General features: G+C 40.1%; 3 protein-coding genes across 4 annotated transcripts; all 3 read right to left on the bottom strand.

The window, feature by feature from the left end:
• Positions 1 to 1,271: 1,271 nt before the first annotated feature.
• Positions 1,272 to 3,281, bottom strand: LOC311267978 (protein NATD1-like). The gene is made up of 3 exons (XM_084371254.1): positions 3,027 to 3,281; positions 1,865 to 1,983; positions 1,272 to 1,780 (listed from the first exon to the last, which is right to left on the bottom strand). Exons 1-3 carry the CDS (start codon positions 3,175 to 3,177, stop codon positions 1,664 to 1,666), a joined length of 387 nt encoding a protein of 128 aa, XP_084227380.1. The 5' UTR covers positions 3,178 to 3,281; the 3' UTR covers positions 1,272 to 1,663.
• Positions 3,282 to 3,889: 608 nt separating this feature from the next.
• On the bottom strand, positions 3,890 to 6,191 carry LOC311267919 (ciliary microtubule associated protein 1B-like). Its single transcript, XM_084371191.1, has 7 exons — positions 6,089 to 6,191; positions 5,075 to 5,190; positions 4,753 to 4,956; positions 4,566 to 4,667; positions 4,353 to 4,474; positions 4,125 to 4,265; positions 3,890 to 4,034 (listed from the first exon to the last, which is right to left on the bottom strand). Exons 1-7 carry the CDS (start codon positions 6,136 to 6,138, stop codon positions 3,942 to 3,944), a joined length of 828 nt encoding a protein of 275 aa, XP_084227317.1. The 5' UTR covers positions 6,139 to 6,191; the 3' UTR covers positions 3,890 to 3,941.
• Positions 6,192 to 9,142: 2,951 nt separating this feature from the next.
• LOC311267361 (dehydrogenase/reductase SDR family member 7C-B-like) lies at positions 9,143 to 12,755 on the bottom strand. Of its 2 annotated transcripts, none has more exons than XM_084370412.1 (7): positions 12,600 to 12,755; positions 10,586 to 10,763; positions 10,379 to 10,491; positions 10,080 to 10,290; positions 9,906 to 9,998; positions 9,646 to 9,801; positions 9,143 to 9,565 (listed from the first exon to the last, which is right to left on the bottom strand). In XM_084370412.1, exons 2-7 carry the CDS (start codon positions 10,746 to 10,748, stop codon positions 9,360 to 9,362), a joined length of 942 nt encoding a protein of 313 aa, XP_084226538.1. In that variant the 5' UTR covers positions 10,749 to 10,763; positions 12,600 to 12,755; the 3' UTR covers positions 9,143 to 9,359. The 2 variants fall into 2 exon arrangements, with proteins under 2 accessions (XP_084226538.1, XP_084226539.1); XM_084370413.1 differs by lacking the exon at positions 12,600 to 12,755 and adding an exon at positions 12,178 to 12,262.
• Between the last annotated feature and the right edge of the window lie 989 nt (positions 12,756 to 13,744).

Below are 13,744 nucleotides of genomic sequence, written 5' to 3'. Positions count from 1 at the left end.
CTGTGCCCGGTTCATCATACATCAGCCAGCTCTTGTTGCTGTATCGATGATCACCACTTGGCGGGCAAATTTAGTGTTTACATATGCAAAGGCGTCTGCAAATATGCCTGAGAAATGGTGTTAAAAGCTTTTTTTCTCACACTTTTGATGACACAAAAGTGAAAATGCTCACGTGTTGGCTCTTAGCTGCACTGTCGTCTTTGTCCTTGTTTTAATTTTGTCACTGATTTGGGAATTTGCTATTTAGTTGAAACAGCTGCCATCTTTGATTTATGTGGGACGTTTGTTGGGTTCTTATTGGTGCAATGGAGGCTGAACATTTTCTAATTTGAGATATAAATCAAACACTGACTGGATCAAAATAGGAGTGAAGGGAAAATGTCCAGAATGGAGCTGGACTGACACCTAGTGGACTCACTGTACATGATACACCGAGGATATCTTTGTATTTGCAGCACAACACGAGAGATGAATTTCTGTATCATTTGATCACAGACCTGTCATTGAAGATGAGAAATAAAATATATGATTGCTCATTAAAATATAGTTCTCAAGGAAAACAGCTCTGATGATTGTTCAGCTCAACACAGTCACGTCTTCTCTCGTAGCTGCTGATCTCTTATCGTGTTCTTCCTCTGGACTCTGCAGACGACCTGACGTTGGGAGAACACGGAGTTATTTCTGCTGCTGTGGTGACAGAAAAATAATCTCGTTACGTGGCGACAATCCAAGATATACAGTGCTCGCCCAAGTCAGCTCCCGGCTCACGGTGAGGTTACAACTAAAGGAAAATGACAGTTTCATTATGAAATGTGTTTTATTTTTGTAGCTTTTTGTCCTTTGATATTTTATTTCTATCAATAGGTAGTAGTATAAGTAAATATTTAATTTATCAGCCACACTGTCTGTGCAGGATGTCCATTAGATCTTGCTCATACGTGTATATTCAGTCCACGCTAACAGCAGCTTCACAGATGCTAACATCTGTGCACAGCTGCTTGTGGTTCGGTCCACCACTTCGGTTCAGACTGAAACATCTCAATAACTGTTGTGTGGATTTTTGTGAAATACAGTTTTGAGTGAAAAGTCTCAAAAACTATTGGATGGATGGCCATGAAATGTGGTACAAACCAAATATGGGCGGGGCTTCTGGGTCTATAAAGTGACCCAGAAGACCCGCCCATATGTGCCACCTGCATTCTCCCTACTGGCCAGCAGGGGTCAACCTTCACCAATCACTACACTTTATTGTATAAATAAAAATCCAGACGTTAAACTTTGAGAAATGTTTTAATAACACTTCCCAACACTGAATAATTAATACATATTTCCACTTTGTGAGGGAATATAGCAGAATGATTACAGACACAACATTAAAAGTGCAATCTGATATTTAAAAAAATAAAATCAATTTACAATTTTCTGATTTACCAAAGAACAAAGCCGTTACCCGGCTTTAAATTACTGTACATTTAAAAACAATATGAAATTTCTGACAAATCTAGAGTAAATTAATCAGTATTCATGACCATGTTGCTGCAGATTGTGCAGGTCAAGTAGCTTCACATCCTTCATTTGGCCTCTGTAGTCTTGTGCATTAAGGTACGAGGTTGTAGTTGATTTGAGGTAATATCCCAGGTTTTACTAGATAAACAGGCTGCAGTCAGGTGATGACAAGTTCTTTATAATGCTGTAGTGGGTGCTCTTCAATGTATTTCCTTATATACCAACAGGAGATATGAGCCTTGAGGTGTTCTTCAACCAGAAAGTCCATCGCAGCCTAGAAAAGGAAAATTAAATATATGAAACCATCTGATATATAGTGTGTGCAATGTCTAAAATACCTGAAAAGTTAAACTCTTACCTGTGACAGCACTGCAGCGACACCTTGGCCCCTAAATGTCTCTGGCACATAGGTGGACATTAGATCCACCTCCTTCTCACCGGTGAATTTGTACTGAAGCACCGCACAGTCCTGGGACCCTGTGGACAGAGTGGACATGGAGGACGTTACACCAAATTTAACATGACCAGGATCCCGAAGGAGAGAATGACACTGTGTTGGTTTGATGTGCAGAGCCATAGCAGCTGAAATAAGCAAATCAAACATTGGAAATTAAATTCTGTGCAAGACACCGAAAAATCCTTTTTCTGGCCTCAGAATAACCATTTGACAGATAATGAACAAGTACCAAACTCCCTCCAGAAATTCCGTCATTTAAGTGAGAGCCACTCGCCTGCTATAATTGTGCTACTGTGGCTAACTAGCCAAATGTGTCCTATAATGTTTAACTTTTGCTGATAATATTTGTGCCGAACTGTTTGGCGACTAGAAACAAATAATTTCAAGTGCAAGTGATTCATATTAAATCTGCAGTGTTTAGTGCTGAGCAAAAGAAGGTACAATACTCAGATTTCTTTAAGGAGTTTCGTTAAGCGTTCTCTCTTCCCGAAAGGGAAACGCCTCATTTGTTAAACTTAATTAGAGGCATTGGGTGGAAATTAAATTATGTGAGGCAACAAAAAACATTTTCCTGGGCTTAGATTAACCATTAAATAGATATTATGAACCAATGCCAAACTCCCTCCAGAGATTCCTACATTTAAGTGAACGCCATTCACCTGCTACAACAGTACTAGTGTGGCCAACTAGCCAAATATGTTCTAAAAAGTTCTAAATATGTTTCTTTTGATCATAATATGTATGCCGAACTGTTACTGTGACTAGAAACAAATCATTTGAGGTACAAGTCTTTCATACTGCATTTGCAAAGTTAACTGTGTGGCCGGGGCACTTTAAATGAACACTTTTTTTTTTGGAGTTTCGCTTAGCGTTCTTTCCTTACGGAAGAGAACTGCACTGTCAATAGGGTACTTTGAGGAGATCAATGAAACAGCTGCACAGTCTAACGGTAAATTAATCAATCGCACGGATGTCAACATTTCAGCAGGCCGCAAATGGACGCCGGGCTCCCTTACAGGATCTCCCCGGCCTGGGAGCGTCACCCCCGGCTCTGTGTGCTTACCGGCCCCGCTGTCCGGAGCGATGGTGAAGCGGAGGTTCTGTCGGTCGTGTTTCACAGTCAAACCGCAGCTGGAGCTCAAAGACCTGAAGGCGACGGGAGAGTTCAGTCTGAGAGAAAACCCACCGAGTCTGGAGAAAAGTTTAAAGGCCATTTAAAGACGAAAAGACACGTAAGTCTAAACAGCGTGTAGTGGTAGTTGTAAAGGCTGTCCACCAGGGGGCGCCACATGATGTCCCCAACGGTTTTCGTTTCTATGCAACGGGGACGCTCAAAGGACCTCTTCGTCAGATTCATGCTGTCTTCACAGGTGCCTGTCAAGAATTCTCTGCAACTCTCTGGTTATTTTTATTGAAGGTCACACAATTAATTTAAAGCCTGTTAAATAAGTACACTTCTTTGAAACCTTCACCCAAAAAAATGTTTTTGCTCTGCTGCAAGGGACCTTAATTGAAGTTAATTCATTAACAAACAATGGAGTACCTGAATAATAATAATAATAATAATGTAATAGCATTACTACTGGTTTAAGTCACCCTGAGAAGGCTAACTGGGACATTTAGATGGAATGGGGCCATCTTAAATGTCCACTTATAATTCATACTACAGTAAATAAATCACTTATTTATTACAGTTGCCGACTGAATTTGGAGTTTGAAGTTTTCTAACCCATCTAAACGCTACCTTGGAAATAAAACCAGCCTTAAATACTTTCTTAAAACTCGTGTTACAGGTGAAACTTTTTTAATTAAGCATATTTTACTTCAAATACTGATAGTGGTCATCACCCAGGCAACGTGACAGGTACCAATACAATGGGGCCTATAACTGTGGTAATGAAAAATTATTCTCAATAACACTGAGCATCTTGCTTTTTGTGCTTTATTTCCACACATTCAAAATGGATTATACGTTTCATTATTCAGGCACATCTGCAATAAGGGGTACGATGTACTGTGAGTGGCGCAGTCCGAAGGTGTAGCTCGGAGCCTTAAGTCTTGTAAAGGTCACCTAGGAAGAGAGAAATGTCAGTGAATGAATAAAATGCTAAATATTTGGGGCTTTTGTGACGATCAAATAAGACATCATGAGGTTTCTTACCTGTTCGGGATAATGTGCACCTGGCCCTGGCTTCTTTGTCGTTTCACCAGGTGTGAAGTTGCGGCCCGTCATGCTGAACTGGGGAGCTTTCTGCATGAAAACATAAGGGTCCACGGCGTTGTAGGCAGCAGGGCCAGGGGTCTGGAAGGTAGGCAAAAGTAGTTAGAACAAGAGCACATCACAAGATTTCTAGATTTTTTTTTTAAAGGAAATTGTTTTTACGTGCACCTTTTTCAGGTCCTCATAGAAGCTCCCAACCTTATTTCGGCCACAGAGTGAGTGGGTGGGAGCTGAAGCCGTGGTCACAGTTTTGGGCCCCAGCACAGGCGGTAGATTGTATGCAGCCGGACCTGGAGAATGAGCGACGGGTGAAGTTTATATTCTTTGTGACAAACAAAACTTAATCCACAGCTTATATTGACACCAAATGCAACATATTACCTGGTGTTTGGCTTTGTTTTAAATCTTTGCTTCTCCCAGATAGTGTGAAAGCAGGAGCAGAGCGGTAGGTCATCTTTCCTGAAAGCTCTGGGACATACTGGCCTGAAACCCCAAGGAAAGTCAAACAAAGACACAGGTAACAGGTAAACTCAAATGGCAATTTTCAATGTGTAAGAGGTTTTCTGACCTGGTCCAGGGACCTGGAACTGTTTTTGCTCCTTGACACGGCTGTGGATCGAAAATGCTGGAGTGCCGTCTCGGCCGTGTCGTGTGATGTTGGAGGGTATGAGGTATTTTGGTCCAGGTGAGCGCTCAATACTGGTCTGATTGTGGCATATCCCGAAGCTGAACATTGGTGCCTTGAATTTAGTTGAGTCGTGTTTAGAATAACCTTTATGGAGGATACAAGGACAGAAAATGTAAATAATAGTAATATTATAGTAATAATAATAATAATAATAATAGTAATGGTGGTTAAAAAAAAGGATTAATGGTCATTTTGGCTGTACCTGTGAGTCCAGGCAGGCCATACTTGGGCCCCGGGCTACCACAGAGGGCAGCTATGGGCCCTTTTGGCTTGTGGGGCCTCCAGTTCCCAACCCAAGGTTCACTGCTTGTCATCATCCTGAAATAATCAAGAAAGACACAGAGAGAAAGAAATGGATTGTGGACAAGAGGGACTTGATAAAGTGGCTTTTCAGTTATAAGAGGAAGACCAACTATTTTCTGGTGAGGGTGAGGTCACCAGGAACATCAACGTCACCAGCTGATCATTTTGAATGATAATAATAACAGCCTGTGTAGTGAAGCACTTCTAAGTTTAAGAATGTTTTGGTGAAACTGAATAAACTTTGGGTGGATAATGTCCCCAGTGTCCTCCCTTTATAACTGAGCACCCCTGTTACATGGACTGACTTCAGAAGATTCAAAATAGTCTGTGATTGTCTTTTAATTCAACTGCCCAACACATTTTAGATTTGACATTGCTTGTTTAATGATCTTGAACTTTGGTGGCTACAATTCTTTCTAACTTTAAGTCGCTTTTGCCATGAAAATATAAAGCATGAATGACTTATTAAAACATTACAATTGAGTGATATACATCTACCTCTGTCTGTTTCTGTGCTTGATTATTTCACACACACTTGTCACGCTTAGGAAAGAGAGCACTTGCCATGTTAGTGAGTTAAATAAGGCAGCAGGCTAGTGAATCATAACCATTTCCCTGGTAGCAGTTTCTGTAACTTACACCTTGGTTACACATTAATGAAAATGTGCCTAACTATACTGTAGTTGTCATGTGCACACTTATTTCTGTGCTGTAAATAAATACATTTTTGGCATTTGTTGGTCAAGTAAAACCAGTGTTACTTCAAAGCCAGTGAACACATGTAGCATACACCCACAGCAGCATTTAACAAAACAATGAGTGCAGACAAACACATGAAATCAGTGGCTGCTTTCACTTTAGTTCATTTATAAGTAAAGTAACCGCTCAAAATAAACAGATTAAATCCTTTTACCTTGTTAAAGTCTTGATCCTGGTGCAAGTTTCTCTCCTGGAACGCAGCATGTGCACCGAACCCAAACACAGATTGTTTAGTTCTTGACAACTTCACTATGACGACGTTGACATGGAGACAGTTCTCTGACAGGCATGTGTATGGATGTTTGTGTGTGAACACTGCAGGGATTTCTGAAATGTGAGTTCAAAAAAAAACATAGCATGCAGAAGGTTTAAATGATTTATTAAGTATCAAAGGCTAAAACAGACTCCAGGATCATACTGTGGACAAACTCACTGGGTCTAATCTGCTAATCAACCGAAAGGATTTAGCTTAAAGTTGACATCAGTGTCATTACTGAGTTCTTGTTTACAGGCTTTATTTCAAGTTTAACCGCTGTACCAGTAAAATATGCAGGACTGGGCCATGGCATTAGTGACACTTAACTAGGTTTTTTAAAACTCAAAGCCTATTTAATCGTGGTTTCAAGGATCATCCAAGGATCAAGGATTCATCCACTTTAAACATACAAGACTGACTTTGTAACAACTGTTCATGGAGCTTGAAAATTATGTACATGTAACAAGAATGAATCAGAAAAATTCAGCAGTTTGCCTCATTATCCTTTATTTTTTCTATATCTTTGCATATAGTCATTAACATGTGAAACATAAAATGTTGAAACAAAATCAAATCAGTGAAATTCAATGGCTTTACAAAAAACATCAACAACATGTAATCACCCATACAGTATAGTACTGTGAAGGTTTCTAGTCCTCCATCCGTAAAAACTAAAAACAGGAGTTTCTTGAGGACACTGAGAGACTTCCTGTTGTGTGCTGCACAACTCAACCTGTCTACATCCTCTGCACTCAGAACAGGCTCCTGAATGAGGTTGGATGAAACGGATAACGCCCAGAGAAAGATCTTTACCAAAGTATGGGGAGTGTAAACTGAACATTTTTTCCTACATAGCCCCGGGACAAATTGTTAACACTAGCTTTATGTCCTGTTGTTTAATGCAACTGTCCCTTAACTTGTCCAGCCAGGTCCACAACAGACAACTGAGGACATGAGGATCTGACTCGGTGACCAGCAGAGCCCAGCCGCAGTCGCTACTGTTCAGTTCCTCCTGTTGAAAAAAAGTGAGCGGCAGTATTATTTCAGTTTAAGAGCTCAAAATCAAAGTGGTATGTTCCTATGTAAAACCAGGTTTTCAGCAAGAGCTGCAACAATTAGGCTTTTATTTTGACAATCGACTAATTGTTTCAGTCATTTTCAAACATTTGTTGGTTCTAGTTCCTCAAATGCAAGAAATTGTTGCTTTTCTTTGTCATTCATAAGAGTAAATAAAGAGTCTTTGGGTTTTTAAATTTTTGGTTGGCATTTTTTTGGACTAAACGATTTTTTATCATAAGTTGCAGCCCTAGTTTGCACCAGTTTCTTATTTACCTGCAGCAGAGCCAATCTCTGCAGAACAGTGTCTCCTGGAGGACCTTGGTCTGCCATTGCCTTGGCAACAGCCCGGGCGACTGAGGCTGTGCCTGGATTATGTGGATTTCTGCACAACTTTACACGACAGAGATCAACAGATTCAACATGTGACAGCGATATTTCAGTAATTAGGGAAATCCCCTAAACAAAGAAAAAGCCAAATCTTCAGCCATCCCATCACTGCCACTATTATATATTGTTAATATATATTATTGTCTATATGAAAGCCACACCTAAATGCTTATTTAATGCTTAATTAAAAAAGTTTCACCTGTAACATGAGTTTTAAAAAAGTATTGAGGGCTGTTTTCATTTTCCAAGGTAGCGTTTAGATGGGTTAGAAAACTTGATTGTTTTGATTGGTTGATTTCCAAATTCAGTCGGCACCTGTAATAAATAAGTGATTTATTTACTGTAGTATGAATTATAAGTGGACATTTAAGATGGCCCCATTCCATTTAGTGTCCCAGTTAGCCTTCTCAGGGTGACTTAAACCAGGAGTAATGCTATTACATTATTATTATTATTGTTCAGATACTATCTGATACTGTTCAGATACATTGTTTGTTAATGAATTAACTTCAATTAAGGTCTTTTGCTGCAGAGCAAAAAAAAATTTTTTTTGGTTGAAGGTTTCAAGGGAGTGTACTTATTAAACAGGCTTTAAATTAATTGTGTTTCCTTTTATAAAAATAACCAGAGAGTCGCAGAGAATTCTTGACAGGCACCTGTGAGGACAGCATGAATCTGACGAAGAGGTCCTTTGAGCGTCCCCGTTGCATAGAAACGAAAACCGTTGGGGACTAGTGATGTTCGATACCACCGATTTCCTTTCCGATCCGATACTGAGTAAAATTCAGGCTGGTATCAGCGATACCGATCCAATACCGATACTTTGTGCAAATACACCTAATGTGTCAATGTGTCTGGTAAATCTAAAAAAAGTAGTGTATTTCAAATAATAGCTTCATAAAGAATACAAGACATCAGAGTAATGTATTTATTTACTTACTTTAAACTCTGAAGTATACATATAAATGATATAAAATGATAATTATCTGGCTTTAAATTGAGCTTTTCTTATTATAAAAAATACAAATTTCTCTACAATTCAAGCCAAATTATGTAACTAATTCCAGAAAATGTCCCTGTTGAAATGATGGACCTGTAAAATAAAGTGTTTTCTTTCAGCGTGTGTGGTACCAGCGATAAGCTGCTGACTAATAATAATAAACTTCTGTGAAAATGTTAATTTAATAAATTAAATTATAATACAATACAATTTTTTTTATTCTAAATGTATCAATTCCACAAATTCAAGAACAGATAATTGAGATAATCGAGATCTTGTTTTAGGAAAATTCTACACTCACTTTTGTGAAAATTACGCAGCTAAATCCAGAAAATGTCGATGTAATAGCAAGTAAAAGAAATGTCAAATAAACCTGTAAAGGTGTTTTCTCTCTGTATGTATGGTCCAGTGATAAACTGCTGAGTGATAATAAAGTTATTTCAACTGAAAAAAGATGATAAATAATAGATTATAATATTAAAGATAGGAACTAGCACACATGAAAATTACACATACATACTTTTATTTGTATTTTAAATATTATCAAGTCGACAAACACAAGAACAGATACAACACTTTCTCCATAACTGACCATTTTTATGTAACTTCTGCACACTGATGATCATTTTTCATATCTTTGCCTGTAAAATGTACAGAAAACCTTTTTTTTTCTGATAAACAAACTGTGGGAAATCAGTGTCTGCACGATGTGCGTCAGCAGCTCTACATCTTCTCAAAGGCGGCGGCGTTGTTCACTCCTGCAGCCATCACAGCGAAGAAGACGTTGGGGAAGAAGGACCGGGCGTAGATCGCCACCTTGGGGAGCGAGGGAGCGATGACCACCTCCTTCTTCTTGTTGTGGAGAGTCTTCACGATCTCGGTCGCTGCCTCGTCTGGAGAAATGCCGAGCGGTTTCTTGGTGTAAAACACTGCAAAGAGCAAATATACAGTCAAGACATGTTGCTCTGGAGGCATGAAATACAAAACAGTTTCCTCTGTGTTTACTCACAGGACCAGATGGATTTGGAGGAGGCTGCCTCTGTGTTCTCAGATGACGAGGGGCTGATGAAGGTGTGGTTGATGGTGCTGACGGAGATGCCGTACTCCTCCACCTCAGCTCTCAGGCAGTCGAAGAAGGCCTGGACGGCGTGTTTAGAGGCTGCATCTGGAGTAAAAGTAAAAACACAGGATCACCAAAGTCCACGAATGACCAGACCATCGAGAGGAAGACTTAAAAAATGTCCCGTGTATTTCGCTTCATAAACTCACATGTGGTACGAAAAGGCACAGCTAGTTTCCCCTGGATGCTGTTGATGAGCAGCAGGTGACCGGTTCTCCTGGAGATCATGGAGGGCAGCACACCTGAAGCAGAACCAAGAACTAATGAGACATGATCACACTTTCACAGACTGAAATCCAACTCTGTACGCTTCCATCGTCCACCTTTGGCCAGCGTGGCAGGTCCAAAGTAGTTGTTGTCCATCAGCAGCTTGTCCATCTCCAGAGAGACGCTCTGAGCAGGAGCTTTGACCTTCATGCTGCTGTTGAGGATGAGGACGTCCAGGCAGCCGTAACACTCCAGGATCTCCGTGATCACCTCCGGCATGCTGTCCATGTCTCCGAAATCCAGCAGCACCAGTTTAGGAGGGAACGTCTGAGGAGGAGGAGGAGGAGGAACAGGGATGAGGAGGTCTGCACTGTCTCCACTGTCTGTTCTGGTTTCAGTGCTGGTATTTACTCACCACAGTCGGGTCAGAGGCGTTCGCCAAGTCGTCAGCAAACTCTTCAAGCTTCTCCCAACTCTTCCCGCAGAGGATCAGCCTCGCTCCTCCTTTGTGAAACACACCTGCACATTCTGCATCCATAGATTAAAAAAAAAAGTTTGAACACAAGACGTAGAAATAACTGTAGCATCGTGAATGTTGAGCATCAAAGCGTTGGTTTGTTACCTCTCCCCAGCCCTGATAAAGCGTCCGTTATAACCACCACCTTGTTGCGTACCGATGTTTTGGACAACAGGCCGATAACGGCGCCGTACAGGTAGAAGAATCCAGCTGTCAGCACGATGACACACGGCACCAGGAGGACGGTGGTGACCCACGCTGGATCCATCTCCTGCAGGATGTCCTGCAAAATGATTTATTTTGATATTATATATGCCGGAGAATTATATTTTTGTGATTGCTCGCACAAAATATCATGAAACAGTTTCATATTCCGGGGAAGTTCCCAAAATATAAAACAATTCCTTTAAAAAAAGGATCAACAAACCAACTGGTGTCATGAAGGAGGTCACAGGTTAGCGAACACGTTGTTGTTGTCAAAGTATGTTCAAAGACTGAAACATGCTTTAAAGATGGAGAATTATTTGGATCTGATGACGTAGATGAGATGAGATGTGATGTCATTAACGATCTAGTGAACATGATTTACATTAAAAAGGAGCGTTTCATACCCAGAAGCTCTCCGGCTGCGTAACATTGGACTCCATCTCACCTTTAACAACCATTTTAAAATCTAACTATTCTGACAGCTCTGAAATAAAAACAGAGGAGACACGTTGTAACCCAGTTTTTATATTAGTTATAAAAAACTACATGTTCATGTAAATAACACATCATTAATGTCTTTATAGGATACACATATACTTTTTCTATACTCGTATACAGTATACAGACCGTCAGTGTACAGGAGGTAAAGTTTATTCCCAAACTAAAATCATAATAAGCATGTAGTGAAGGCATTTTACAGACACAACAACAGAGACATAAACACCACAAAGGCACACAACACAACCACAAAGACACACAATATGACCACAAAGAAAAGCAAAACAACAACCACAGAGATACAAAAAGACCAAAGAAACATAAAAACGATGGCAGGGATGCAAAACCACAAAGAGACACAACACCACCACAAAGAGACACACTACGACCACAAAGAGACACAAGACGACTGCAAAGAGACACAACAGACGTAATACGACTACACAGACACAATACACAACAAAGAGACACAACACCACCACAAAGACACACAATACAACCACAAAGAGACATAATCACCCAAAAAGAGACACAAGACGACAACAAAGAGACACAATACGACAACAAAGAGATACAATACAACCACAAAGAGACACAACAGACGTAATACGACTACACAGACACAATACACAACAAAGAGACACAATTCGACAACAAAGAGACACAAAACGACCACAGAGAGACGCCAAAATAATGACAAATAGATGCAAAACCACCACTTAAAGGGACACTCAATTAAACTACAAGAGGCAAAAAATGATCACAAAGACACACAAAATAACCACAGAGACACAAAATGCCTACAATGAAATGCAAAGCGCCTACACACAGACACAAAGCGACCACAGGATCAGGGCAGTGTTGGAGGAGCTGGGGGCCTCCAGGAACCTGTTGTTTCCTAATCTGTGCCTGTCTCCACAGTGTTTGAGTTACAGAGTGTGTTTCCTTCACGTGAAGACTAAAGATTCAGTTAGAAAACACTCTTCTGTCACCGTATTCAGACGACCGGCTCTCTCATGTTGTAGTTGAGTCCAGCTGGGAGTCTGAAGATAACCTTTAGGTTCAGGTTTACGGTGCCATCCCCGGCTGTTTGTAGGAAGGGTCTTCTAAATATAACCTGCCCTAGAAATAGATACTGTATCTCTCACAGAGACTCAGAGTGACAGAGTACTCCCCAGTTTACTCCACAACAAAGTCCACAGAGACACAGAAACACAATCAGAACCGAGCAGGAAGAGAAACAGAACATTTTTTATCCCGCAGCAGCCGTCTGGGGTCAAATTAAAGACAAAGTGTACAGTCGGCTGTTAAGGTGTCTCGGCACTTTGCAGAAGGAACTGACAGATTAAAGAGAGCTGCTCGCTTTCCAGCTGACCTCGATGTTACAGGAAATGAATTCTCAGCCGGCACTTACTGCTTCTCGGGCCTCTGCAGGTGTTCTGGACTCTGGATTTATTCCCCTCCTGAGGAGCCGGAGCTGCACGCCTCAGCAGCTCGTTCACAGAGCTCCTCCGACAAGACAGCCGGCCGCCCCGCCACGGCAATACTTTGGGATTTGTGCTCTTTTAATAGCAGCACAGCTGAGTCAGTTATTTTCCACGTATGTTGTCGACATGTTATGTTTAGAATGACAGGAGGAGGGCGAAGAGGAGGGACACGGGTTCCTGTTGGCTGCCCGGAGGCGACATTTCTGATGTACTGCACATCATAAACAATCGTTATATCAGTTTTATCTGAGTCACGACCTGTGAACCGTGCAGGCATTTATACATAATTTAATTCACTTTATTATTTTGACATTTTTTCCAGTATTTTACATTTTGTTCATATGGTATCTTTCTTAATACGCTTGCAGAGACAATAATTCTTTTACTTAAAGAGTAATATGTTGGAAACCAAAGTAAAACACAAAATGACCACAAAGAAAAGCAAAACAACAACCAAGAGACGCAAAATGACCATAAAAAGCGCAAAAATGATCACATTTGTCGGCAAAACAACCACAAAGAGGGGGAAATAACTGCAACTATGGCTCTTCACAAGAGAAGGACATTTTTTAGGCGTAATTGCTTTAACCTGATTAATTAAAACACTAGTTTGAAACTAACTTTGCAAGAACTGAGGCTGCGTTCAAAACCTCAAACCTTAGATCCTAATTCATTTATAATAGCTGCAACCAAATCCTGCTGATAGTAAAGTGTGTGTGTGTGTGTGTGTGTGTCTGAAGAAATTAAAGCTCGAAAATTCTGTCAATCAAGTAGACAGTGTCACCGGAAGTTGACCCTACCATAATAAAAGCATACAATCTAAATGGTCAACCTTAATTTTCACTGAAATTTGTTTTTATTTTTATTTTTTATTTTCCATAAACATATTTTATTAAATTGTACTATATATATAAGAGATGCATCGATCAGTTAGATTATAGATTAGTGAATCAACAGATAATTATTCTGCAATTATTTTGATAATTGATTATTTGAAATAAAAAAATGTCAATTTTATTTGCATTATTTTTATTTAAATATACAAATTGACTTAGCAATTAACCCACAAAAT

The sequence above is a fragment of the Pagrus pagrus genome, assembly GCF_965226575.1.
Source record: "Pagrus pagrus genome assembly, chromosome: 13".
Lineage (NCBI taxonomy): Eukaryota > Metazoa > Chordata > Actinopteri > Spariformes > Sparidae > Pagrus > Pagrus pagrus.
Note: the sequence above shows the minus strand (reverse complement) of the source record. Positions and strands in the feature narration are given on the sequence as shown.